Source organism: Coturnix japonica, chromosome 16 (genome assembly GCF_054131305.1).
Source record: "Coturnix japonica strain WE chromosome 16, WE-NBRP24, whole genome shotgun sequence".
NCBI lineage: Eukaryota > Metazoa > Chordata > Aves > Galliformes > Phasianidae > Coturnix > Coturnix japonica.
Window position 1 is genome coordinate 474151 of NC_140678.1, and position 26206 is coordinate 500356.

Below are 26206 nucleotides of genomic sequence, written 5' to 3' on the forward strand. Positions count from 1 at the left end.
AATCTCAATGTGCCAGAGCTCACATTAACGCAGCACAAAATGCCCGTGGGCAGCTGAAACCAGGCAAAACCCCCCTGTGCCCATGGGGAGGAAAAGGCAGCAGCTGGGATGAGCTCCATCCCATTCTGCCTATGGACAGATTCTTTTAGGTGCCTCCCAGCCCCATTCCCAGTGCTGGCCCCAGTGCCGCTGCCCTGATGCTTCCACCACCACCTTCCTTGCAGGCTCTCGTGCCGCTGCCTTTGCAGCTTTATGAATATTGTAGCAAAGCCGTTCCTTTCATCTCTGCTCCCTTCCAGGGAGCCCCAAACCTTCTGTACATTCATTTCCACCTCACCACGCCACTTAATTATTTAAGCTCTCCCTCCCAAAAGTGGAGCCCTTCCATTATCGCTCCTTCCTCCGAGTCTCACATGGAATTTCGGGACTTGCAAATCCACCCGGAGCCCCAAAAACCCAAATTTCAGCAGCTTCTTCTCCATCCACCTCCGAGGCAGCGCAGCCCGACCGTTTGCTGGAGCAGAATGGCCTCCCTCAATACTTTCCTCTCCATCTACCGCTCCATGTGGGTCATTCTCTGCTTAACTGCACCACTGAGAGCCACTCGTGTGCCCCATCCCGGTCCCCAGCAGCCGTCCCTGCTCACATCGGTGCGTCACCACCTGAATTAATCATCAGCCTCACTCCGTGCAGCTCTGCTCACCAAGAGCCATTTTTGCACATTAAAAATTAACGATGCTTAATGATTGATGGCCGGGCAGAGCTCAGCCTGGTCCACCGCTGCTTTCCTAAATGGCTGTCACGCATCCCTGTCCCCAGACATCCCCTGCAGAGCTCCAGGCACATCAAGGGGGGACGGTGGGGGGGCAAACTGGCACGGCAGCAGCCCCTGAAATGAGCCTTAGCTGTATGAAGCGCCCCCCATCTGCTGGAGAGGCAGAAGGGCTTTGGGTGCTGAACTTCCAGGGCTCACCCCTCTGCAGCACCCACCCATACACCCCCCCGCCACACAAACCCCTGCCCCCACCCGCACCTCCCCCTGCTCCCCCCGCAGTCTCCGCTCTCCTCGGTCCTCCGCCGCCCCCTCCCGGCCGTGCCCGGAGCTCCGCTCGGAGCCGCCCCCGGGGGCCGCTGGGCCGGGATGGGCGGCCCGGAACCGATCAGCTCCAAGCGTGGGGAGGGATGCGGTCCCATAAGGCGGGTGCGGAACGGCCCCAGGAGGGGAAGCGGAGCGGAAAGTATCGGCGGCCCCGCGGCGTCGCTGCCGTCAATGGTCCGATTGTGCGCCGGGAACAGATGCGGCTTTTCTGCCGCCGTCAATGAGGGGCTGTGCGGCCCCGCAGAGGGCAGGGAGCGGCCGGGAGGGCGCTGATGGAAATGTCAAACGAGGGGCGGCTGCTGGAGCCCGGGGGCGGAGGTGGGGGGGGGACAGGGCTGGGGGGGCAGGCGGGGGTGGAAGCGGCCGCGAAAGTTCGCGATGGAAGGACGGAGGGATGTTTGCAGGCTGCCTCACCCCGAGGACCCGGCTGGGATCCATCCTTCGGCTCCCACCCCGTCACCCCGCCCAGGTCTGGCCGATCACTGCAGGGCGGGGGACAGGGGCAGGGATGGTCCCTCGGAGGCCGGAGGTCCCGGGAAGCGCTGCCTGCAGCACCCCCACCTTTGGGGCGCGTTTATGGCCGTGTAACGGCAGCAAGGGGCCGATCCTCCCCCCGGTACCGCTGGAGTGCGGCCAAAGCAAAGCCCGGCACGGCAGAACCGCGAGGAGTTCCCCCGATAGGGCCGGGCTGGAAGAGCGGCCACAAAAGGAGCCGCCCGGAACCATGGCCGGAGATAAGAGCCGGAACCCGACGGGTGGCACCTGCAGCCGGCGAGATCAAACCCGGCACCTGCGTGAGGGGGACGGGAGGGCACACGGGGTGACACACGGCACCGGGACACAAAGATGGAGGGGTGGCACTGCACGCGGTCCTGCCCCGGGCCGGCACCAGCAGCAGCACCCGGGGGGGGGGACACCGCGGATTTGGGAGCATTGCTGTGTCGTGATGGGGAAACTGCGGCACTGCCGCGAGTATCGGCACAGGCAGGACCGGCAGGGAGCAGAGGAGTTGGGTGCGCAGGGAAAGGAGCCCTACGGGACGCTCTTCTGGCTTAAAAAAGCGGTTCGGTGTTTCCTGTGAGCCCAAAGCCCGTCGGCTGGCAGAACTGCTCGCCCCGACGGTCCGCAGAGCCCAGCACGGCTCAGCCGCAGCTCCCGGCTCCGAAATCCTCCATCTTTGGCTGCAGCCCTTCCCAGCAGTTCGCTCTTCCCGCGAGCCGCGTTACGGAAGAGCGCCGGAAAAACACCCGAGGGTTCGGGATGGATCGAGCTGGGAGGGAAAGGGAAAGGGCTCCCGCCCCCCCCCGCCCCGCCCCGGCCCCGCTGCCGGCCCGCCCCGCCGGGCTCCGACCTACAGCCGCCGGGCCCCGAGCGGCCCCGCGTAGGGCTGCAGCCCCGCGCCCGCCCGGCCCGGACCCGAGGTGAGGGCGGCGGGAGCGGCGGGCGGAGGGGGCTCGGTGAGGGCTGGGGACGGGGCCGCCGCTCGGAGGGACCGCGTCGGAGCTGCCGGGACCGCGGAGGGGTGGGGCGGCCCCGGGCATCGCGGGCGGGCGGGACGCGGAGCGGGGCCGGAGAGGGGGCTGCGTTCCGTCGGGCCGGGCCGGGCCCCGCGGCTCGGAGTGAGAAAGGGGAATCCTGGGGGGTCTGAGGCTGGGGGTGCCGAGCTGCTCCCCGGGGCGGTGGGGACCCACAGATGTGGGGTGCTGCGGGACACCCCACTGTAATGGGAATCTGGAGGTGCTGCGGGGCGCTCCATGGCGATGGGGACCCAAAGAAGAGAGGTGCTGCAGGGCATCTCATGGTGATGGGACCCGGGTGTGTTGTGGGGCACCCCACGATGCTGGGGACAGGGAGAGCTGAGGGGTGCCGTGGTGTTCCTGGGGACCTGGGGGTGCTGTGGGGAACCTCATGGTGATGGGGACCTGGAGGACTGGGGGAGCTGTGGAACTCCATGGAGAGATGGGGGTTCTTTGGGGAACCCGATGGTGATGGGGTCCTGGGGCTGCAATGGGAGCCCTGGGCTGCTGTAGGCACATGGTGTGCAGTGGAGTCATAGTGGGGACAGTGCGATGGCACGGGGTGTGGGCAGAGCTGGTTGTGCCCTTTCTTTGGGCAGGGGGAGGGGTGCTGAGCATCCAGCCCCAGCCGTACCCATCCTGCTGCACTGCTGGTGGCATCGCAGGGGACGTGCAGACGTGTCACCACAATGGCTCCATGCGAGGATCCCGAATCACAGCGGGGTGCTGGCAGCTCCGGCCCTCCCGCTGCGGAGGAAGCTGTCTGTGCTCAGTGCTTTCCCTTTAACTTTGGGCTTTGGGGCTTATCGCTGCGCGCAGCTTCGAGGGAAACGTGCCTGCAGAGATAAATCAGCTGCAGTGGCCAGGGCTGCTCTGGACTCTGTTCCTCTCACATTCCTCATGACCTCAGTGTTTGGCTCGGAGGAAGGTTGCCGAGTGCTGTCAGTGTGTCCGGCCACAACCATCGCCCCGCTGCAGCCCCACGGATGGCACAGCCAGGCCGGGCCTGGCACCACGCTGCCCCTGCCTGGGGAGATGGCGGCGCCAGAAGCGATGCTTCAGCATCAGTGGGGTTGGCACGGGGGGGTCCTGCCGTGGGAGCGGTGCGCGGGGAGCAGGGGGTGCCACGGCCGGCTTTGCCCATCCCTGCGCTCCGTGCCCTGACCCCACCTGCAGCTACAAAGGCACCGCGGTTCTCCTGCCGCTCTTTGAAGCGGTGCCACGCGCTGGCGGCTGCGGGACGCGGGGACAAGGCCGGCTTTGTGCGGCCGAACCCAGCAGGTGACGGCGGAGAATTAACCCTCTCATTACGCTGTGCCACCCCCGCCTGCCTCCGCTGCCCGTGCCCAGAGCTGCTGTGATGCTCTGCTGTCCTGTGGGCAGGTGGGTGCACACACGTGTCCGGCAGCGCTGGGGAAGGGCAGCATTTCCCGAGCCGTGCAGGGAGCATCGTATCGCCCGGCTCTTATGGGGCCGGAGCGGGGCTGGAGCGGGGCCAGGGCTGTTCCTGGCTCGGTCCCAGCCAGGACAATTCCCGGTCGCGGGGCGGAAGGGAGCGCCGGGGCCGCGCGGCCGTTCCTGTTGCTCTCCTTCCTCCCTCTCGATTCACAGCGGTGCGGGGGGAAGTTTATCCTGGCCTTGGCGCTGCTTAACGACCTGCAGGGAGGAAACCGACCGGCTCAGCGAGGAGGGGACGCGCTGCGGTTTGGGGGCTTGGGGCTCCCCTCTGCGTGGCTTCAATGGGGTTATGGGGCACAGAGTGCGGCCCCAGAGCTGTGGGGATGGATGCAGGCGGCCCCGGGGACACCACCGAGGGATGAGAGCTGCCTGCCATGGGTCAGGGAAGGGGAAGGGGCCCTTCCCAGCACAGGGATCGCAGTGGTGCGGCTGTTTCCCACCCGGCAGCTCCGTTCCCTCTGCCCCGTGATGCTGCCGCAGGTTGGGGCTGAGCAGTGGCAGCTCCCTGCGCTGTGAGCTCACCCCTGGAGCGCAGCCCACGCTGCCATTTCCCTTCCTTCGCCTCCCGTTGGGTTCACAGAACAGCACGGCCCCTTTGTGAGCCTTTTTCCTGCAGGGAAGGGAAGCTCTGATTCTCGATGCTCCTGATGCTGGGTGCCAGGCTCGTGGGCGGGCGGGCATCCCGCTGGCTCCTGCCCAGCCTGCGCGTGCCTGGCTCCTGGGAAAGCCAGGCTCCCATTTCACCTCCCCCCCTCCCTCCTCCTCCTTCCTCTTCTTCCCCCCCCCCCCCCCCCTCCACTCCTCCTGTGCTTTCATCAGGGAACGCAGCCAGGTTCCTCCTGGGGGCACCGAGCAGCCCCCGGTGGGGTGGGAGATGTGGTGCAGAGCAGTGGTGGGCGCTGGGAGCTGCTGGTGGTCTCATGGCTTTGTGAAGCAGCTGCTTGTGTGATCCTGAGCAGATTTTGTGCTGCTGAGGGCTCCGTGCCCTGCTCCTTCTCCCCACTCTGACTCATGGCTTTTTGCACCCTCGGAGCTGGCAGCACAGTCAGCCCAGGCTGCAAAGCATTCCTTAAATGTACAAACAATCCCTGGGAGCAGCTCCAGCCCTCAGGCACCGGGTGGGACCCAACCAGATTCGGGGCATGGCTGCAGGGATACGGCCCGGCTTTGGGACTGGGGTACCCCAGCTGGGGGAGCGCTGTGGGGCTGGGGAGGGTTGGCCTGGATTGCAGCGTTCTGCAGCATGGGGCCCCGCTGTTGTTTCAGGTTGATGGTCCCCTGCTCAGCAGCACCGCAGGGAGAAGATGGCTCAGCCCGCACACCTGAACCAGAACCTGCCAGGTAAAGGGATCAGAGCTGCATGTGGGGATTGGGGGTGGGGGGCACCACCAGGTGCAGGGTTGATCTGAGCCATCCCAATGGGTTTCCTCATCCCAGCGCTGAGTTCAAAGCGGAGCAGAGCCCAGCAGCACCCAATGGTACCACGGGTGCCATGGAGGGGCCGACCACCACATCTCCACCAGCAGCATCTCCATACAGCGCAGCAGAAATGCCCTCGTGCCTCCATCACTGCCTGAGCATCTCTGCTTGCCTTGCAGATCTCGGGGGCCCATTCCTGTACAGGGACCAGGATGACGGCGAGAAGAGCTCGTACTCGGTGGAAACCCCCTACGGGTTCCTCCTGGACCTGGATTTCCTGAAATATGTTGATGACATCGAAAGCGGCCAAACGCTCCGGAAGGTGCCATTGCCACGCAGGGCCAAAGGGACGCGGCCGCAGCCCGGATCACTGCGCAGCCCCAGCAGCCACCCCAGCGGCTGGACCTCCACTGAGTCCCTGGCCTCCACAATCAGTGAGGATGGAAGGAGCGCGATGCTGCTGTCCCCATATGGCCGGGTGGTCCCAGAGCCCCCTGGCAAGCAAACCTCGCTCCCCACGTCCCCACCGTCCGCGGTGCGGCTGCTCCCACCTCCTGCCCGCAAGTGCCTGGCACGAAACCCGCAGGTGGAGAAGACCCTGTTGGAGACCAGCAAGAGGCTGGAGCAGGAGCAGAGCCGCTCGCAGCCGGGCGCCCCGAGCCAGGTGCACCCATGGGGGCCAGCAGGGTCCGAGGGTCAGCCGGGCTCCGTGCGGATGAGCCCCGGCAGCTCAGGGCGCAGCACTCCGGCTGCAGGGCTCGGGACGGCCCCACTGCAGCACGTGAGGGAGCAGATGGCCGCGGCCCTGCGGCAACTGCGGGAGCTGGAGGAGCAGGTGAAAACCATCCCGCTGCTGGAGATGCAGATCTGTGAGCTGCAGCGGGAGAAAGCGAAGCTGATGGAGAAGCTGTCGGCGGAACCCAGCAAGGTGTTGTTGGATCATCCTGATGGGAGTGAGGAGCATCAAACAGAGCTGGAGGGTGAAGCGGAGCCAGCGAAGGGACGAGCGAGCAAGATAGCGGAGCTGAGGAAGCTGACGGAGAAGCTGGCTGTGCCGGAGCGGGGCAAAGCCATGGCAGGCAGGCCCAGGGCTGCAGAGAGGCAGTGCCGCTCCGTGGCGGTGGGCGAGGAGCGCTCCATGAGCGATGCTGTCTTCTACTACCGATCGCAGCAGGACGGCAGCGATGTGCTGGATGGGAAGGAGCGCCGGGATGTGGCCGTGTGGGTGCTGGAGTCCTCGCTGGGTCTGGCCCCGGAGGCAGAGAGGGAGCTGGAGCTGCTGCAGCAGACAGTGGGGCACCAGAAGGACGTGATCGCCCTGATGGAGGGGCACCTGCAGGAGGCCACGCGCGAGCTGGAGGAGCTGCGCATGGAGGTGTGTGCCCGGCAGCCCCGCAGCTGCGTGGACAAGGAGGTGACGGCCCGGCCGCAGGTGGCCGAGGTGCTGGTGGAGGCGGCGGTGGCCACACAGAGCCGGGCGGCTGGAGACAGCGTGGAGATGGCGGACGTGGCCGTGGGCTGTGCCCCGCAGACCGCCTGCATTGGGGTCAGCTGCCGGCCCCACGGGCAGGACGTGGCTGTGGGGCCTGATGCAGCTGTGGGCCGTGAAGACAAAGGCAGCCAGGCTGATGTGGGCCCCGCCGACATGGACCCCATCGGCACAGCCCCCCTCTACACGGGTCCTGCTGACTCCAGCCCTGATGACACGGGGCCCCCCAGAGCAGGTCCTGTTGATACAGGCACTGCTGACCCACATCGCAGCAGCACAGACCCCACTCATCCAGGCCCCGCCATCCCACCGTGTGAGCAGGTGGAGCCCCGTGTGTGCGATGCCGGATGCCAGCAGCCCCCCCTGGGCAGCCCCAGTGCCCCCACAGCACAGCGTGCAGCAGGGCTGGAAGCAATGGGGGCTGCCACGCATCCCACAGCCCTCTCAGCAGAGGTGAAAGATGTCAGCCAGGTGCCGGCACAGGATGGCAGAGCAGCCCCCAGCCCTGCAGCCAGTGAGTTGGGTGGGGGCTTGGGGTGCCCCCCGACTCACCCGGCCCTGATCCCATCTCTGTGCTGCAGGAGCCCTGAAATCCATCATGAAGAAGCGGGACGGACCTCCTCGGAGCGAGGCTGAGGGCAGCAAGAAGAGCCTGCAGTTTGTGGGCGTGCTGAACGGGGAGTACGTGCCTGGGGTCCTCTCAGTGCCGGGGGCTGCACCCTCCCCCAGGCATGGGGCAATGGGGGGACCGGGTGGGTGCAGTCACTGAACCCCTGTCTCTATGCAGGTACGAGAGCACATCCAGTGAGGAGGAGGAGGAGGAGGAGGAAGGAGACAGCTCCTCCGAGAAGGCTTCAGCTGACAGCTCTGACAGTGAGGAGCTGGGGGGCACCGACGACACATCGGAGGAGGAAGAAGAGGAAGAAGCTGTGGGTGGGGATGGACAGAACGAGCTGAGCGGGCAGCAGGAGGGGGAGGGGACCAGCACGGCCCCCCCAGAGCCCCCCGAGGTGAAGGAGAAGTAAGTGCTGCCTGTACTGCACTGCTGCTGATGGGAAAAACACTCATCTCCTGCTGAAGGCAGCAGGCAGGAGAAGCACCGATCTGCTGAGGAAACCCTGAGAGCGGGGCTGCAGCTCTGCCTTTCCTGCAGGAGTGAGGGGGAAAAAAAGGCATTTTTTAACAAAGGGCCTAAAAATGGGCAGATCGGTGTGTGAGCATGTCTGTATAAGGCTGTTTGGCAGGCTGGACCCCCCGGGACACAGAACTACAGCAATGGGGACCTTCCCTGGGGAGGATACAAGGAATCGGGGGGAGGAGTGAAACCTCAGGGCTGGAGGGGTGTGGGGGGGAGGCAGGGGCTCTGTGCCCTTGGTGCCATAACCACCCTTGTTCCCCCAGGTTCGAGCTGAGCCCCAGGATGCGGGAGGCCTGCCTCATTGTCAAGACCCACCTGGGCCACCCCACAGCCACCAAGAGCAAGGAGGCGGTAAGTTGGGTGCTGCAGCTGGGGTGGGTACCAACAGACCAGCCCTCCACAAGGATGGGCCAGCAATGCTCACACCAGCACTTTTCTTCCCAAAGCACAGCCCAAGTATCCCAAAATCCCACATAGACTCGGGGCTGTCCCTGCACGGGGCTGGGCTGGGGGGTCCTTCCTCTGTGCCATGCAGAGGCTCAGCCCCATCGCTGCCCACAGCTCGCCAGCAGCAGCCTGGTCCTGCAGGAGTGGTTCCGTCTGTCCAGCCAGAAGTCGTCCATCCCTGACACGGTTGCCAACCACCTCCTGGCCTTTGCCGAGCTCTCCCCAGCCCTCCTGACTCACGTGGTCAACCTGGCCGATGGGAATGGCAACACAGCCCTGCACTACAGCGTCTCCCACTCCAACTTCCACATTGTGAAGCTGCTGCTGGACACAGGTTGGTGCTCCCAGGTCTGCACCGCCCATAAACATCCCACTGCCAGGATGCGCCGGGAGCAGCAGCCTCAAACCCCTCCTCCTCCGTTCCCACAGGGGTCTGCAATGTGGACCACCAGAACAAAGCTGGTTACACAGCCCTCATGCTGGCAGCCCTGGCAGCTGTGGAGCAGGAGGATGACATGAATGTGGTCAGGAGGCTCTTCAGCATGGGCAACGTCAATGCCAAGGCCAGCCAGGTTGGTGCAGGGTGGGGGCCTCCACGTCCTGACCCCCTCGAGCAGCTCCTGGCTCCACAGTGAGCCCACCATAAGGGGTTGGTGAGTGGGGAGGGCATCACATCAGGAGCTCCTGGGGGCAGCAGTGGGACGAGCGGGCGGCCCAGCTGGAATTGAACCATCCTGGCTTTATCCCTCGTGTCACAGGCCGGTCAGACAGCGCTGATGTTGGCCGTCAGCCACGGGCGGCAGGAGATGGTGGAAGCCCTGCTGGGCTGCGGGGCTGATGTGAACCTGCAGGATGAGGAAGGCTCAACTGCTCTCATGTGTGCCTGCGAGCACGGCCGCGTCGAGACCGTCAAGCTGCTGCTGGCTCAGCCCACCTGCGACGTCTCCATTGTGGACAGTGTAAGGCATCGCTGCCGGGGCCTGAGCACACCCACCCACCCCCAGACCCAAACCCAAACCCCTCCCAACTGCTCTCCTGTCCTCCTTAGGATGGTAACAACGCCGTCACCATCGCGCTGGAGGCAGGACACAGCAACATTGCAGTGCTGCTGTACGCCCACCTCAACGGGACAAAGGCGCAGCCACAGGTGAGTGCTGCAGCCCCTTGTAAGGGACACAGAGGTGGCACCGCACTGCTGGCAGGGCTGCCTGGTGGCACAGGGAGGGGAACAGGGCTGTGACACAACGAGAGCAGCTGACAGGACCCAAGGAAGGTGCTGTGGAGGCAATAACAGCGTCCCACGGGTGGCAGATGCTCAGTGCATCTTTGGTGGCAGGGAACAGCCTCAACCAGGAGCCATATGAGGGCTCTCTGGTGACATTCGGTGACTCTGCTCCCTCTCTGCAGCAGGGGACATCAGCAGCGGGCACCAAGAGCACGGCCAGCCCAAAGAAGCCAAATTAGAACGACCTTTGGATCCAGCTGTGCCAGCTGGGCATCACCAGAGCCAGGCTCTCACTTGTGTCCCTTCTCCTGCTGCTCCTTCACGTGCTGAGTCGCCCCCTGAGGCTGCGGATGTTTCCCACCTCATTGACAGCAGGCAGACCCTGCACAGGAAGCGTCCCATGGTGGGGGGCACCGCGGGGCTGTGGGAGGGCGAGCGGCAGCAGCAGGAGGGGGGACGTGGAGCAGCTGACTCACGGCCACAGCAGCATTTCCAGACTGAAATATGCGCTCATCTTCCCTGGCATTTCCTTTCCCAACGGAACCCTGGCTCTTCTCTAACACACGCACACCGAAGAAAAATTTATATATATATACTAAACAATATATATATATACATATATATATATAAAAGTTGAACATCAAATCACTCAATGTTTTGATTCTCTTAATGGGAGCCAAAACTTCTGAGTGCTCAGGGCTGCAGCCGAGCGGACAGAAGGGAGATGAGAACCACAGCTGCATTTAGGGACTGACTGCCCAGCCTGCGCCAGGAGCCACAGGGATGAAAGTCACCCCACAAGCATTTCCCATTTTAAAAGTCCCACGGCCACCGACCATCGGGGGCTGTCACTGCCCACAGCTCGGCCTCCCCGAGGGGAGGAGCGTGGCTGCTGGCTCCAGAAATAGAGCAAGAAGAGCTCAGAGACAGCCCAGGGCCTGCAGAGATGGACACGTATGTAGGAACGTGTGTCTGTGCAAGTGTGCGTGCACCAGGCAGGGTGGGAGCAGACGAGGTAAGGATGAGGACCGGCAGCAAACAGAACAAGGCTTTTGCATGTGAAGCAGGCCCTGAATCACCAAGGTAAGCGATGCTGCAGCCCCCACTGCTGCCCCTTGGCTCCTCTTCCTCCACTGACGCACACGAGGTCTGAGCCATCTCACCAGCTGCAGCTGCCAGGAGCTGCTCTGGGCAGCACGTCACTGCGCTCACCCCGTTCCAGCTTTGCACTGAAGTTACTACACGACGCTTCCAGCCACCCCCAGTACCGCTCTGTATGTACTCCATACTCACCGCTTTTGTTTCACGTCTGTTTACTGACATTTTTATACTGATGTTTATTTTTAAGACAAATAAAACTGAACCTTATTTTGAAATATTACAGCCACCATCAGCACTCTCCTGCCTCTTTGTCTGGGTGCTGCCCCAGCCCTCAGCCCTGCAGGATTATGAACTGCCTCAACCCACCCGTGATGCTTTTTATTTCCTAATGAATCATTTCAGAGCACAAAACCTGAAGCCTGGATTCTGGATTCAGGTGCTGTGAGGTGAATTCTGGCCTGTCTCACACCACAGGACCAAGTGTAACTGAGACCAGATGCAGCCCTTTGCTCCCTGGGGTTGAGCCTGTTCAGCTGTAATGTTACAGAGCAGAACGAGGCTGTGGGGTCCATGAGGGCACAGTGACCACAGACACAACTGGGTATGGCCACAGCTGCTCCAGGCCGCCCCACTCACTACACATGCCCGTCCACCTGGCCACTCACAGCCAATACCTTGTGTCACTGCACAGCTGGCAGCCCTGCTCTGCGGCCTGTCCTCAGCACACCACATTCTTTAGTCGCTACCAGTGCTATGCTGGGAATGAAAAGCAGCCAGATAAGAGAACTCCACAGCAGGCTCCTTGCATTGAGAGCTCTGCTGTGTCACTAGAACCAAGGGAAGGCAAGGCTCATTCTATGGTCTGAAATTAAAGGGACATCTGTCATGGTTTAATAATTTTGTAATTTTTGCTATCAGTATTCCACATCATAACATCATATAAAGCATGAATAATTTTACTGAATCTGCAACTTATCAGAAGAAGACTACATCTCCCAGGGAACAACACGATAGGTCACGGGACCTGGACTATATATTAACTCTGTCGCAGAACAGACTGAGGTCTTTCGAGTTCTGGCGTTCAGGGGAGTGTGTGGGAGCCTTCAGCCGTTCGCCTAGATTTACAGTAGGCCTCTCGGTTACGGGACTCATTCTCTCTCCTATTTTGCTTGATTCGTTAGCTCAATTTTCAATTATATTGTATTATATTGTGTTATCCTGTATTTCGATATAGTATTTAGTAAATAAGTGTGCCTCCTTAGATCGTTGCCGCTGTTTTCTTTTCCTAATTAACTTCTTCCTTTCGGCCTAGGGCCCCTCCGGGGGCCTACGGCCCCCTGTCACGGACGCAGGTGGATTTTTAGTTCAAACCGTGACAGATTTTGGTGGAGAATGCGGGCATATTGAGTTGCTGTTTTTCTGTGTTTTCTTCTGTTGCTCTTTTAGCTTTTAACAGAGCTACGAGTTTTTTTCCCTGTTAAGGAGCTATCTCGTGTTTGGGATTCTGCACCTGCGAGCTTGACCTTGAAAGTCCAGGCGGACTGCCAATACTCCGGTATATTTTATAAACACTGCTGAGCTTTGTTTTCTTTTACTTTTTTCTCTCTATTGGAGGAAAAAAGATGTTTTCTCTACTAAATTTGTTTTACCAGGGACTGTGTGCCATTGGTTCCTTTTTTGAGACGCTCCGAACATATTGGGCCATGTTTAAGCTAGCCACTTTTTCTTATGGAGCTATACAATTGTATAATGGATTGAAAGCATGGTTAGCAATGCTCACTTCGTATCTGTATACAGCTCCAGAGGGAGCAACTAATGCAACTAATTATACAGAAATGGTGATTTTTAAGCGTGCTCCTCTTTCTTTCTATGAATCCTTTATGCAGTTCTTGAATGATCAGTGGGCCACACTCTTAATCTCCCTGATCTTACTGTTGATTATTGTAATAATCTCACTCAGTATCTGGATTTATAACATCCGGAGGAAGTCTTCCCTAGAACCAGAGAATACTGAGTGGCAGGGAATTGAAGAGATTCTCAAAGGACAGACATCTTCAGTGTTATGGAGCTTCACTCCTGAACACTTGAAGAATCCTGAGAGTTTGATTGCATATTTGAGGCAGGAATGTTGTGGCTCAGGCAGATCTCAGGAGGCACAAATGATTTTGGGCCTAGCTAATGCTTATTGGGCCTTAGTCAATACCATTCCTGAGAGGGAAGTTTTTGAAGCTGAGAGAGAGAGTCTCAGGGCCGAGAAGGAGAGTCTTAGAGCTGACGCAGAAAAACTTTGGACTGAGAAGGTAGAGAGAGAAAAAGCTTTTGAAGCTGAGAGAAAAGATCTCCTGTACCAACGAGACTCAATCTGGTACGAGAAAGAGAGTCTTAGAGCTGACGCAGAAAAACTTTGGGATGAGAAAAGCTCCCTGCAATCCCAACTCAACACTCTCCAGTCCGAGTACAGCGCCCTCCGGTCCGAGCACGACGCTCTCCAGTCCGAGCACGGCGCCCTCCGGTCCGAGCACGACGCTCTCCAGTCCGAGCACGGCGCCCTCCGGTCCGAGCATGACACTCTCCAGACTGAGCGCGATGCCCTCCGGTCCGAGCATGACACTCTCCAGACTGAGCGCGATGCCCTCCGGTCCGAGCACGACACTCTCCAGTCCGAGTACAGCGCCCTCCGGTCCGAGCATGACACTCTCCAGACTGAGCATGATGCCTTCCAATCCAACTGCGACACCCTCCAGTCCGAGCACAACACTCTTCAGTCTGTGCATAAAGACCTCCAGTCCAGGTACGACAATCTCCGGGCAGAGCGCAACGCCCTCCTGTGTAAGCACAACGCTCTCCAGTCTGAGCACGACGCCCTCCAGTCTAGTTATAACGTCCTCAGGGCAGAATGCGACACCCTCAAGTCTGAACCGTATGTACTCCAACTTAACCAACCACCGGGGGCACCAGATACAATGTTGGTTGCCCCTGTAAGAGGGCGAAAAACAAAACGAGTTTCAACTCAGATAGAGAAAATGCAGAAGGAGTTAGAAGAGCGGAGGGAGTTAGGAGAGCAGGACTCAGGAGAGCAGGGGGACTCAGGAGAGCAGGGGGACTCAGGAGGTCAGGGGGACTCAGGAGAGCAGGGGGACTCAGGAGGTCAGGGGGACTCAGGAGGTCAGGGGGACTCAGGAGAGCAGGAGGAGTCAGAAGACCAGAGGAAGTCGGCGGAGCAGTGGTTGTTAGAGCAGTATAAGAAGATGTTCGAGGAGGAGAAGAAGTCAGAGGAGCAGAGGAAGTTAGGAGAGAGAAAGTTAGGAGAGAGGAAAAAGGAGGAAGGTCGCCTGGAGGAAATAACACAAGCGTCAGAGTCAGGGTCAGAGTTAGACGAGGAGCCAAAAGCTAGATTTTCTTTACGAGAATTTCTCGAGTCCAAACTTATAGATGGGGCAGCCTCATCAACACAGCTGCCAACATTAACACCTGGGACTCCTGATAGAGCAAAAGGTGAGCAAAGTATTACGACCATTATTGATCGATCTTTTAAACTGAGTGAAATTCGAGATCTGAGAAAGGATTTCACACGTCAGCCAAAAGAAAATATGGTCACTTGGTTACTTCGCTGCTGGGACAATGGTGCCAACAGTGCGTGGCTCGATGGCAGTGAAGCTCGCCAACTGGGTAGCATTTCCAGGGACTCACGTGTGGACAGAGGTATAGGCACATGCCAAAATCGGTCCTACACCCTCTGGAAGCGGATGTTGATAGCGGTAAGAGATAGATTCCCCTTTAAACGGGACTTGGAGCCTGAGAAAAAGAAATGGACTGATATGGAGAAAGGTATCCAATTTTTGAGAGAAAGGGCTCTGGTGGAAATGCTCTACAGCCCCCAGTTCAATCGTAACAATCCAAACCAATTACATGATCCTGAAGCAGTCCACGTTCCACGACAAATGTGGCGTGACTTTACAAAGGCAGCTCCAGAAAAGCATGCCAGTGCACTTGCATTGGTATATGGCAAAGGGGAAAGAAAGCCCCTTGTAAATGAGCTAATTAGCAGACTTCAGGAGCTTGAATTATTTATAAGCGCTACAGAAGTTAAGCTTTATACTTCAGCCATTGTCCAAATGGGAAAAAAAATAGTGGAAAGGTTAGACAAAGTGGAGGAAACACAAAGTGATATTATTGACAAATTGGCTAATGTGCCAGATGAATCCACGGTGGTACCAGATGATGGAAACCAGGATTTCCACGATCGCCTATTGAGAGAGCTAAACAACATGAGTTCCTCTCGACCTGTATCATCGAAAATCTCAACCATAAAAAAGAGACGTCCTCGTATTCAAGCAAATGACAACGATAAGACACCTCGTATTCAAGCAAACGACAATGATAAGACCATACGTTTTGCTTTGTTGTATTTCTTGAGTAATCATGGGGAGGATATAAAGAAGTGGTATAACTCATCCACTTCTGCACTTCAGGCACGAGTGAAAGAATTACAATCCAAAACAACCACCAAGGTGAACTCTTCCAAACGGGGGAGAGTTCCAGTTGCTGCAAGTCAACGAGGTAAACAATAGAGGGGCCCTGCCCCCAGCCAGGGGGGGGAAAGGGACAACAGAGTATACTGGACTGTGTGGATTAAGTGGCCTGGCACATCTCAACCACAGAAATATAAAGCCTTGGTGGACACTGGTGCACAATGCACCCTAATGCCCTCAAGTCACCAAGGGACACAACCAATTTATATCCATGGAGTGACTGGGGGTTCCCAAGAATTGACTATGTTGGAGGCCGAAATAAGCCTCACTGGTAAAAACTGGTGAATGCACCCTATTGTGACTGGTCCAGAGGCTCCATGTATACTGGGAATCGATTACCTTAGGATGGGATATTTCAAGGATCCCAAGGGGTATCGATGGGCCTTTGGGATAGCTGCTGTAAACACAAATGGTGTTAAGCAGCTGTCAACTTTACCTGGTCTGTCAGATGATCCTTCTGCTGTGGGGTTGCTCCAGGTAAAAGACCAAGAGGTACCAATTGCCACCAAAGTGGTTCACAGACGGCAGTACCGCACCAATAGGGACTCATTGCTCCCCATTCAAAAGCTAATTCGCCAATTAGAAAATCAGGGAGTGATTAGCAAAACGCACTCGCCTTTTAACAGCCCCATATGGCCAGTGCGTAAAACCAGTGGGGAATGGAGGCTGACGGTAGATTACCGTGGCCTGAATGAAGTCACACCTCCATTAAGTGCTGCTGTACCAGACATGCTAGAACTCCAGTATGAATTGGAGTCAAAAGAAGCTAGGTGGTATGCCACCATTGATATTGCTAATGCCTTCTTTTCCATCCCATTGGCTGCAAAATGTAGGCCACAGTTTGCTTTTACCTGGAGAGGTATTCAGTATACCTGGAACCGTTTACCCCAGGGGTGGAAGCACAGCCCAACAATTTGCCATGGATTGATCCAAGCTGTTTTGGAACAGGGTAATGCTCCTGAGCACTTGCAGTATATTGATGACATTGTGGTGTGGGGCCATACAGCAGCAGAGGTTTTCAAGAAAGGGAAACAGATAATCCAAATTCTTTTGAAAGCTGGTTTTGCCATTAAGAGCAGCAAGGTGAAGGGGCCTGCCCAGGAAATCCAGTTCTTAGGCATAAAATGGCAAGATGGACGTCGTCACATCCCAGCAGATGTGATTGACAAAATCACTGCTATGTCTCCGCCCACAAATAAAACAGAGACCCAATCTTTTCTGGGAGTAGTGGGCTTTTGGAGAATGCATGTCCCAAACTACAGCCACATAGTGAGCCCTCTCTATCAGGTAACACGGAAGAAGAATAATTTCTCATGGGGTCCTGAGCAGCAGCAGGCTTTTGAGCAGATAAAACAAGAAATAGCCCGTGCCGTGGCCTTGGGGCCAGTACGGACGGGACAGGATGTGAAGAACATCCTCTACACTGCTGCTGGAGAGAAAGGTCCCACCTGGAGTTTGTGGCAAAGAGCCTCAGGAGAGACCCGAGGCCGACCCCTAGGATTTTGGAGTCGAGCATATAAAGGGTCTGAGGAGCGCTACACTCCAACTGAGAAGGAGATCTTAGCCGTGTATGAGGGGGTTCGGGCTGCTTCTGAAGTAGTTGGGACAGAGGTTCAGCTTCTTCTAGCACCTCGCTTGCCAGTAATAAACTGGATGTTTAAAGGACAGGTTCCCTCCACCCATCATGCTACTGATGCCACTTGGAGTAAGTGGATTTCATTAATTACTCAACGAGCTCGAATGGGAAAACTCAGCCGTCCTGGAATTCTAGAAGTGATCATGGACTGGCCTGAGAGTAAAAAAATTGAAACACCACCTACAGAAGAGGTATCACGTGCTAAAGAGGCACCACCATACAATGAGCTACCAGAAAACGAAAAGAAATTTGCCCTGTTCACAGACGGATCATGTCGTATTGTAGGGAAGCATCGCAGATGGAAAGCTGCTGTATGGAGCCCCACACGACAAGTTGCAGAAGCCACCGAAGGTAAAGGAGAATCAAGTCAATTCGCAGAGGTAAAGGCTGTTCAGCTGGCTTTAGATGTGGCTGAACGGGAGAGGTGGCCAATGCTTCATCTTTATACTGATTCATGGATGGTGGCAAATGCCTTATGGGGGTGGTTGCAACAGTGGGAAAATGATAATTGGCAACGAAAGGGTAAACCTGTTTGGGCTGCTGAACTGTGGAAAGACATTGCTGCCCGAATAAGGAACATTGTTGTAAAGGTGCGCCATGTAGATGCTCATGTGCCTAAAAGTAAGGCTACTGAAGAACATAAAAATAACCATCAGGTTGATCGAGCTGCCAAAATTGAGGTGGCTCAAATAGACTTGGACTGGCAGAACAAGGGTGAATTATTCCTAGCTCGGTGGGCCCATGAGACTTCAGGTCATCAAGGAAGGGATGCAACATATAAGTGGGCCAGAGACCGAGGGGTGGACTTAACTATGGACGCTATTGCTCAAGTTATTCATGATTGTGAAACATGCGCCATAATTAAACAAGCCAAGAGGATGAAACCTATTTGGGGGGAAGGGCGATGGCAAAAGTATAAATATGGAGAGGCATGGCAGGTTGATTATATCACCTTGCCACGATCTCGCAATGGTAAGCGTTATGTACTCACCATGGTGGAGGCAACCACTGGGTGGCTCGAAACATACGCAGTACCCCATGCTACCGCCCGAAACACCATATTAGGGTTGGAAAAGCAAATCCTGTGGCGGCATGGCACTCCGGAAAGAATTGAATCAGATAATGGGACCCATTTTAAAAATTCCCTTGTAACCACTTGGGCCAAAAATCATGGCATTGAGTGGATTTACCATATTCCCTATCATGCACCAGCTTCTGGTAAGATTGAACGATTCAATGGGTTATTGAAAACTATGTTGAAAGCAATGGGTGGCGGAACGTATAAAAATTGGGAGAACCATTTAGCAGAAGCCACCTGGTTGGTCAACACTCGAGGATCTAGTAATCGTAATGGTCCTAACCAATCCAGCTCCCTACGTACCGTGGAGGGAGATAAGGTTCCTGTAGTACACATAAAGAGTGTGTTGGGAAAAACAGTTTGGGTCCTTCCAGCGTCTGGAAAGGGCAAACCTCTCCGGGGTACTGTCTTTGCCCAGGGACCTGGGTGCACATGGTGGGTGATGGACAAAAATGGGAATGTTCAATGTGTACCACAAGGGAATTTGATGTTGGGGGAGTGCAGCCAATGATTTTCCTGTAGATATATAGGTAGAGTCTCAGAAAATATTTCAATTAGGTACAGAATAGTTTAATTAGGTATAGGACTTAAGATAGAGTGGATTAATGTTAAGGAAACACTTTTTCTCTATATACCTTAATTAGGCATTCTGTAAGCAAGTTTTCCATCTGGACTCTATATCCTGCACTGGCCATGCATGTGTAGAGCACACATGGAAAGAAGTATAAGTCAAAAGGAAATCTGCTGTGGTGGCTGGGAAAGGATGAGTGCACCTTGATGTGGGGGACGCCCTACTAGCACTGCCTTTCCCCTCTACCGCTGACATATTTTCCTTTTTCTGGCAGTTTTGCCATTTTCTCAAAATTAATAAATAGTAGGTTAGGTTATAGAGTTTTGTTCTCAACTTAGGGATTTGTATGGAATAAATATAGATTGTTGAGAAAAAATAAGGTTGCTGATTATTCACAATTATACATATGAGTGTGTATGTATGTATAAATATAATGTAATGATGTAGAATAAGGGGTGGAATGTCATGGTTTAATAATTTTGTAATTTTTGCTATCAGTATTCCACATCATAACATCATATAAAGCATGAATAATTTTACTGAATCTGCAACTTATCAGAAGAAGACTACATCTCCCAGGGAACAACACGATAGGTCACGGGACCTGGACTATATATTAACTCTGTCGCAGAACAGACTGAGGTCTTTCGAGTTCTGGCGTTCAGGGGAGTGTGTGGGAGCCTTCAGCCGTTCGCCTAGATTTACAGTAGGCCTCTCGGTTACGGGACTCATTCTCTCTCCTATTTTGCTTGATTCGTTAGCTCAATTTTCAATTATATTGTATTATATTGTGTTATCCTGTATTTCGATATAGTATTTAGTAAATAAGTGTGCCTCCTTAGATCGTTGCCGCTGTTTTCTTTTCCTAATTAACTTCTTCCTTTCGGCCTAGGGCCCCTCCGGGGGCCTACGGCCCCCTGTCACGGACGCAGGTGGATTTTTAGTTCAAACCGTGACAACATCAAAGAGGAATCAAGAATCAGATAAAGCAACAGCACATGCACATACCTGACAATCCAAAGCCCAGTGATTTGAACATTCAGTTCTACAAGTGCGCTCCTCAGCTTTTGGAAGCTCAAACTTTATTCCCAGTCACTGATAAGCCTTAATGGTGTTCAGGACACTGAAGGAAGATAAAGGTTCCCATAGACAGAACAATATATGATGGAGACCACAGTTATCCACTACAGACCTCAGTTAAAACACATCACAACCTTCGCTCCCAGCTGGCAGACAACACCGATCTGTCACAAGGGCAAAGTGCTTAAAAACACCTGAACTCTGACAGCTTTCAGACCAATTCTTAACACTTTGCCCTACCTCTACCTTTATTGAGCAGCCTAAAATAAACTCTTCAGGCTGATGTTGTGGCAGGAGCAAAAGCTGAAGGAACTGACGTTGATTTATGGACACCTCCAAGAGGAGAGATGAGCACTTGTTCTGTGTGGGTGACTGCCAGGACAGCCAGCAAGGAGCTGTATTTATAGCAGCACCGATAGGATTACTGAGAGCAGAAACTGGTGGAATTACTGAGAGCAGAAGGGCTGAGGCTGCAGTCACTGCACAGGCTGGTGGTCATTTGACTTCCAAATTCTAACAGAACTGGGAGCAGAGCAGCACCTCGCTGCTGGTGACACACAGAGTGAGCAGAACAGTCAGAAACGAGGCTGCTACAACCAAAATCAAGTTAGTTCTGTTGTAAGCAGGAAGTCAACGAGAGCACAGCAGAACAACAGGATGAAGGCGTTATGTGGAAACAGCTCCTAGAAGACGCTGTGGTCCATCTACTGAGCCCCAAACCAAAGGCCAATGCTTGCAAAGAACGCTTTAAAGGTAACACACTCAAAAGATACTGGAAAAATCCTTTATTGTGCGGCTGCAGCTCCTCGCTGCTCTCCATTCCCGCTGCTCTCCGTCCATCCCCGCTGTCTCATGCCGCTCTATCTGCCCCCATCCTCTCGTTATCGGGGCGGTGCAGCCGGTTCCGTCGCGTTGTTCATCGCAGCCGTCGGGCCTCGCGCTCCGACTCGAGCAGGGTGAGCACGTCGCCCTCCCGCACCGGCCCCTTCACGTTGCGGATGATGGAGCGGCTCGTGTCGTCCATGAACTCCACACGGACCTGCGGCAATAGCAGCGCACTGTAACGTCAGCGCACTGTAACAGCAGCGCGGCCCGGCAGCCCCCCGGCCCGGCATCACGGCCCGCTCACCTGCGTGCACTGCCCCTGGGAGCCGGTCCGGCCCAGCACCTTGGTGACCTGCGGGCACAGAGCGGCACGTCAGAACCCGGACAGCCCCCACCCGACAGCCCCAGCCCGGCCCCGAGCCCCCACCCTGGCCAACTTGATGGGCTGCACGCGGCTCGTGTCCATGGCGGCTCTGACGGCAGGAAGGGGGAAGGCCTTCCGGTGCAGCCTTATATAGCGAGAAATCTCGCGAGGTTTACTGAGCCTCGCGACACTTAGCAAACCTCGTCGTCCGCACACCCAAATCTCGCGAAACCCAACAGCCCATCCCACTGTGCCCCCAAGTCTCGCGAGATCCACCATACGCCGTCCCGCCCCTCCGCCCTTCACAGCAGCCAAGATGGCGACGGCCACCCGGCTCATCCAGCGGCTGCGCAACTTCCTGGCGGGGGTAAGGCCGGGCCCGCCCGTCCCGGTGCTGAGGCGGCCAGCCCTTGAGATTGTGTCGCCTTGCCTTACAGCGGGACCTGCAGGCCAAGCTGGCGCTGCGCTACACGGAGATCTCCAAGAGGTACCGCTGCGGGACGAGCCGTTAAATGCCTTTAACCCCCGTTAACCGCCGTTAAACGCCTTTAACCCCGTTTAACCCGTTGGCGCTGAGTCCCCCCGGCAGCAGCTCTGTCTGTCTCTGTCTCTCTGCAGGTCTCAGCCGCCCCCCCGGCTCCCGGTGGGTCCCAGCCACAAACTGGCCGGTAACTCGTACTGCAGCCGGGACGGGCGCAGAGAGGCCGGGCCGCCCCTGGTGGTCGCCTCGGGGCTGAAGACGCTGACGGCGGTGGCGCAGGGCGGCAGGTGGGTGGGAGCTGCGGGTAAAGGGTTAAAGGAGCTGAGCTCATTGTGCCTGTCCGTAACGCAGCCCCTTCCATTCGCATCTTCCCCCCCAGCTCCGGCTCCGCGGTGGCAGCAGCCGACAAGAAGCCGGTGACACCGGGACCGGCTGCGAGGAAGTGGGAGCTGTCCAAGGACCAGCCGTATCTGTGATGGACACAGCGGGGCTGCACGCACAGCCGGGGTCATTGAACAGCCGGGGCCATTGAACGCAGCACCGTGTGGTAGCGCTGCAGCAGGATCCAGTGTGGAGATGCTCCATGGGATAGATTTGCACACACCACTAATAAACGTACTTAAACCTGTTGATTCTGTGTGTTGTGCTGGAATTACTGCAGTTATTGCTCAGTGACGTTATTTTATTAGGCCAGAGTATGAGTTTCAGCTGGGCACGTTTATGAGCTGTTTGTGGTATAAAGTCCTGCAGGGGAGGCCCAGAGCACAGCCCCTATTGCAGGGATGTATTGGACGGGATGCGGCCCGGCCGTGACCCCGGCACAGCCTGCTGCGGTTGGGCCGCCGTTCGCTCCGGTTCCGGTTCGTTCCAAGGTCACTCTCAGTCCTTCGGGCCGCGATTTCCCGCGGAGGGGGCGTGGCCTCTCGGAGGGGGCGTGGCTTCCTGGAGGTGGCGCGCTGTTCCGATCCCTCCCATTGGCCGAGGGGCGGAGCGCTGCGCACGCGCCCTGCCCACGTGCTGCCCGCTGTGTAGTCGCGGCGCTGTGCGCGGTACCGACATGGCGCGGCTGCTGCCCGCGCTGCTGCTGCTGCTGCTGCTGCTGCCCGGTAACGTGACCGGTAACGGGTCCGGTAACGGTGAGTGCGGGCGGCAGCGGCTCCGCGTCCTCTGCCCCATCGCGTTCCTCCGCACGCCCTTCGCTCTCATTGGCTGCAGCAGCCTGCGGCTCTCGCTCTTATTGGCCAGCGGTACACGCACCCCGGGAACGGGCGGCGGGGCTCCCCAATAGCGGGTCCGTTATAGCGGGGCTCCCTATGGTGGGCTCCTTATGGGGGGGGTTCCCTATAGCGGGGTTCCCTATGGCTGGTCCCTATGGCGGTTCCCTTGTGTCGGGTCCCTTGTGTCGGTTCCCCACGTTCCGCTCCGCTGACCCGTTCCCGTCCCTCAGGTTCTTTGTCCCGTTGCCCCCCCGGTCAGTTCCGCTGCTCGGAGCCGCCCGGTGCCCACGGGGAGTGTTACCCGCAGGACTGGCTGTGCGACGGACACCCCGACTGCGACGACGGGCAGGACGAGTGGGGCTGCGGGACCAGCGCGACCCCCGCGGTGCCCCCGGACAACGGCACAGGTACGGCCCGGTCTGCGGTACCGGGGGATGAGCCGGGAGCCACGGGCTGCTCGCGTGGACCCGGCCGAGCGGCTCCGGTCGGTGCCTGCGGGGCCGTGAAGCTCGGGGTGGGCGGAGCGGTGTCGTTACACGGACCCGAGTTGCGGTGTCGTTACACGGACCCGAGTTGCGGTGTCGTTACACGGACACGAGTTATTTATTGCTCGCTGACCGATCGTTCCCTCATGGCGCTTTTGGGCCCCTTTGAAGCAGCCCGACCCGCCGCCCCGGGCTGTGCCCGTCCAGCAGAGGAAGCGCTGAGCAGCCCCCCCCCACCCCGTGCAGCATCCAGGCGCCGCGGGGCTTCCTCAGGAAGAGCCTTGGAGCGTCTGCTGCCCTCCCTGCTGTGCACGGATCACAGGACAACAGTCACAATGGGGTTGGGTTGGAAGGGACCCCAGGGATCACGAAGCTCCAACCCCCGGCTGCAGGCAGGGCCACCAACCTCCACATTTCATACCAGCGCAGGCTGCCCATCCAACCTGGCCCTGAACAACTCCAGGGCTGGACGGGGCATCCCCAGCCTCTCTGGGCAGCTGTGCCAGCACCTCCCCACTTAGAGTGAACAACTTGTCCTTGGGCTCTGTGTTCCTTGACCCTATGGGCAGAATAGGTGCAGCCACCTTCCTTCGGGTTCTGCTTTTAATCAAGCTTTCCTCCTTGCTCGGTTTGTCCCCTCCCACCCTGACATTCCTCCAGGTCAGGAAAGTTTCCCAGCTCCCAGCTGCTGGTGTGGGCTAATGGTAGTAGGAGCAGATAAGGCTTTGCTTCAGCTGATAGCGACCTGCCAGCGCTCCCGAGTGAGCTGTGGAGCTGTGTGTGTTTGTGCTGTTGCACAGTGTGCACAGCCCGGCAGCCTGATGCACTTGTGGCTTTTTCCGTGGCAGAGGCTCCCACTGTCCCTGCTCCTGGACGTGCTCTGCCAGCCAGGAATCACGGCCGCATGTGGATGCTGATCACTGCAGGTATGTGAGACTCAGAGCACACGTGTGATTCACCTTAATTAGTCTGGGGAAATGCCAGAACCTCACAGATCCTCCCCTCGGGCATCCTGCTCCATTCCGGCTGGCACTAACACTTCCATGCTAATTGTCCTTTATTCTTCAGGCTGCTGATCTCTCACTGATGCTTTCGAGCAGCAGAGCCTGGTGCAGATATCCAGGCCAGGTGCAGTGAGTGGTTCTTTGCTTATGCACTCTTCTCTTTAGTGCTCCTGTGCTGCCTGGTAGCTGTGGGTGGTATCGCTGCATGGGGGAAGTCCAAAGCAAAAAGCAGGTCTGACATCTTCAGTCTTGAAAGCGCATCCAAGGAGCTGCTGGTGCCTGACAAGAGCCAGGCAGACTTGTTCTCCTGAGAGGTAAGTGCTTTGCCCCCCACGTGAAGGAGCCCCCCCTGCTGCTGCTCAGCCACACACCTGTGGCTTTGGTTTGCCCTGAAGCAGCAGAACTTCCCCTTCATTCCTCACTGCCAGCCACGAGAGCTCGTGTTTGACCTCAGGGATCAGTGCATGACCTGCCGTGAGAAGGTGCTGCCTTCTTTCAGTGCTCTGCTGTCCTTCCTTTGCTGCCGAGGGCTCTGAGCACTCAGACACATTTCCTGCTGTGGGTTCATTTCCCAAACTTCTGACAAACTGAAGTGGAACTGAATTTCATGGCAGAAGTGCTGCCAACAACCACGTGTTTTTGTGTCCTGTAACAGGGATCTTTTGCTGTGAGGTGGTGAGATGGGACTGAACTGCTCTGCCTGCTGCTCACCACGGAACCTGACTCAATTTGGACATGAGCTCTCAAATCTGGTTTGCTGTTACACTCAAATGCTCCCATTGGAAATAATGGGTCTGGATGGTGGCACCCAAAATAGGGCAGGACCTTCCCCAGGGCTGTGAAATCACCCCTCCTAAAGGTGGTGGAAATTCCCTCACTCTTTTTGCCTACAAGGACTATTACTATTATTAAAGCTGCTTCTCATCACCGCGGCCTTTAACCTAAAGGTTTGATCCTCCATGTAGGTGCAGTGCCAGGTCCTGTTCTACCACCCCCTCAGCAGAGCTCACCGAGCCCACATCAGATGTGCACTCCCTGAGCCTCCTTTTGCTGGAGGCTTTGAATGTTCGGTGTCTCTTGCTTTCAGCTTGAAATAATGAATTCCTTGGGTCAGATGCTGGGAGCTCTGCATTGGGAGCTTTGCTTTGCAGTTGTTTCTGCATGGCTCTGTCCTGTGTGTTTTGTGGAACTGACAGTGTTGGAGCTGTGTTGTGTGACCCAACAGCAGCTCAGCACCTCCTTCCCAGCAGGGGAAAGGAAAAGTAATTATAATATATATATATATATTTAACAATAGCACCTTTCCTCATTCCCCAAATCCAAAGCACAGCATCGTACCGGACATTGCAATCACCCAACCTGTCCCAGCTGAAAGCAGGGCAGGAGATCACCGACCTGTGCCTCTAATCCAGTGCTGAGCTCTGCTCTGTGTGCTCCTTGCCAGGGCAGAGCATTCTGCTCGTGTGTAGTGTGAAATGTGCAGCTGTAACCCATGGGATCAGCTGGGCATGTTGCAGCACATCAGTATTTGTTGTACTAAGAGGCTGTATGCACGACCTTGCCTCTGTTCCCATAGGGACAAGTAGGGGTAGCTGCTGGGAAATGATAAGGAAGAATAAAGAATGTGAAGCTGGAATGACTTTGTGAATTTGCCTGGTTTTTGCATTACTTTTGTCTCTGTGGGCAGATGGGGACAGCAGGGGGGCAGGTTGCCCAGGGAGGCTGTGGACGCCCCATCCCTGCAGGCATTGAAGGCCAGGCTGGATGTGGCTCTGGGCAGCCTGGGATGGTCATTGTGGTCGTTGTGGGCTTTTTCAACTCAGGCCATTCTGCTTCTGTGACTGCAGTGCACAGCAGTGAATGGAGCATTGGGGGTGAGGTGTGCAGCTGGAAGGTGACAAATGGAGCTCAGTCTGAGAATAAGGTGGAGGGAAAAAGTGCTCATTGTTCTTCCTTAGAGCAGATGGAAGGTGTGGGGTGCCTGGCGGGGCAGGGGGTGTTTCAGGTGCCCCAGCAGGACTGTGAGGGCTGCTGCTGAGC

The 26206-nt window shown here is 56.9% G+C and overlaps 4 protein-coding genes across 9 annotated transcripts; 3 read left to right on the forward strand and 1 right to left on the reverse strand.

Moving 5' to 3' along the window:
• The first annotated feature begins 1163 nt into the window (after positions 1 to 1163).
• KANK3 (KN motif and ankyrin repeat domains 3) lies at positions 1164 to 11182 on the forward strand. Of its 4 annotated transcripts, none has more exons than XM_015886579.3 (11): positions 1164 to 1273; positions 5341 to 5415; positions 5673 to 7496; positions 7564 to 7663; positions 7770 to 8003; positions 8384 to 8471; positions 8682 to 8901; positions 8997 to 9139; positions 9326 to 9526; positions 9616 to 9714; positions 9975 to 11182. In XM_015886579.3, exons 2-11 carry the CDS (start codon positions 5379 to 5381, stop codon positions 10029 to 10031), a joined length of 3003 nt encoding a protein of 1000 aa, XP_015742065.2. In that variant the 5' UTR covers positions 1164 to 1273; positions 5341 to 5378; the 3' UTR covers positions 10032 to 11182. The 4 variants fall into 4 exon arrangements, 3 of the variants coding, with proteins under 3 accessions (XP_015742065.2, XP_015742064.2, XP_015742067.2); XR_014934975.1 differs by lacking the exon at positions 1164 to 1273 and adding an exon at positions 2384 to 2520 and having other exon boundaries at positions 8567 to 8901; XM_015886578.3 differs by lacking the exon at positions 1164 to 1273 and adding an exon at positions 2384 to 2520.
• Positions 11183 to 20560: 9378 nt separating this feature from the next.
• Positions 20561 to 21102, reverse strand: RPS28 (ribosomal protein S28). The gene is made up of 3 exons (XM_015886584.3): positions 21043 to 21102; positions 20920 to 20967; positions 20561 to 20829 (listed from the first exon to the last, which is right to left on the reverse strand). Exons 1-3 carry the CDS (start codon positions 21079 to 21081, stop codon positions 20707 to 20709), a joined length of 210 nt encoding a protein of 69 aa, XP_015742070.1. The 5' UTR covers positions 21082 to 21102; the 3' UTR covers positions 20561 to 20706.
• A 174-nt stretch (positions 21103 to 21276) lies between these two features.
• NDUFA7 (NADH:ubiquinone oxidoreductase subunit A7) lies at positions 21277 to 22088 on the forward strand. 2 transcript variants are annotated; one of them, XM_032440968.2, is made up of 4 exons: positions 21277 to 21346; positions 21417 to 21466; positions 21598 to 21747; positions 21812 to 22088. In XM_032440968.2, exons 1-4 carry the CDS (start codon positions 21296 to 21298, stop codon positions 21990 to 21992), a joined length of 432 nt encoding a protein of 143 aa, XP_032296859.2. In that variant the 5' UTR covers positions 21277 to 21295; the 3' UTR covers positions 21993 to 22088. The 2 variants fall into 2 exon arrangements, with proteins under 2 accessions (XP_032296859.2, XP_015742071.1); XM_015886585.3 differs by having other exon boundaries at positions 21840 to 22088.
• Positions 22089 to 22488: 400 nt separating this feature from the next.
• On the forward strand, positions 22489 to 25802 carry CD320 (CD320 molecule). Of its 2 annotated transcripts, XM_015886582.3 has the most exons (5): positions 22489 to 22596; positions 22908 to 23084; positions 24011 to 24088; positions 24332 to 24480; positions 24822 to 25802. In XM_015886582.3, exons 1-4 carry the CDS (start codon positions 22518 to 22520, stop codon positions 24475 to 24477), a joined length of 480 nt encoding a protein of 159 aa, XP_015742068.2. In that variant the 5' UTR covers positions 22489 to 22517; the 3' UTR covers positions 24478 to 24480; positions 24822 to 25802. The 2 variants fall into 2 exon arrangements, with proteins under 2 accessions (XP_015742068.2, XP_015742069.2); XM_015886583.3 differs by lacking the exon at positions 24332 to 24480.
• Positions 25803 to 26206: the final 404 nt, after the last annotated feature.

Bases quoted from the DNA above. Each gene is read 5' to 3' on its own strand.
- KANK3 (XM_015886579.3), top strand. From the start codon at position 5,379: ATGGCTCAGCCCGCACACCTGAACCAGAACCTGCCAG. The intron at 7,497-7,563 runs GTGAGTTGGGTG...TCTGTGCTGCAG, and splicing joins AGCCCCCAGCCCTGCAGCCA to GAGCCCTGAAATCCATCATG. The intron at 8,004-8,383 runs GTAAGTGCTGCC...TTGTTCCCCCAG, and splicing joins CCCCCCGAGGTGAAGGAGAA to GTTCGAGCTGAGCCCCAGGA.
- RPS28 (XM_015886584.3), bottom strand. From the start codon at position 21,081: ATGGACACGAGCCGCGTGCAGCCCATCAAGTTGGCCAGG. The intron at 20,968-21,042 runs GTGGGGGCTCGG...CTGTGCCCGCAG, and splicing joins AGCCCATCAAGTTGGCCAGG to GTCACCAAGGTGCTGGGCCG. The intron at 20,830-20,919 runs GTGAGCGGGCCG...CTATTGCCGCAG, and splicing joins CCCAGGGGCAGTGCACGCAG to GTCCGTGTGGAGTTCATGGA.
- NDUFA7 (XM_032440968.2), top strand. From the start codon at position 21,296: ATGGCGACGGCCACCCGGCTCATCCAGCGGCTGCGCAACTTCCTGGCG. The intron at 21,347-21,416 runs GTAAGGCCGGGC...CTTGCCTTACAG, and splicing joins TGCGCAACTTCCTGGCGGGG to CGGGACCTGCAGGCCAAGCT. The intron at 21,467-21,597 runs GTACCGCTGCGG...GTCTCTCTGCAG, and splicing joins TACACGGAGATCTCCAAGAG to GTCTCAGCCGCCCCCCCGGC.
- CD320 (XM_015886582.3), top strand. From the start codon at position 22,518: ATGGCGCGGCTGCTGCCCGCGCTGCTGCTGCTGCTGCTGCTGCTGCCC. The intron at 23,085-24,010 runs GTACGGCCCGGT...TTTCCGTGGCAG, and splicing joins GCCCCCGGACAACGGCACAG to AGGCTCCCACTGTCCCTGCT. The intron at 24,089-24,331 runs GTATGTGAGACT...TCTTCTCTTTAG, and splicing joins GTGGATGCTGATCACTGCAG to TGCTCCTGTGCTGCCTGGTA.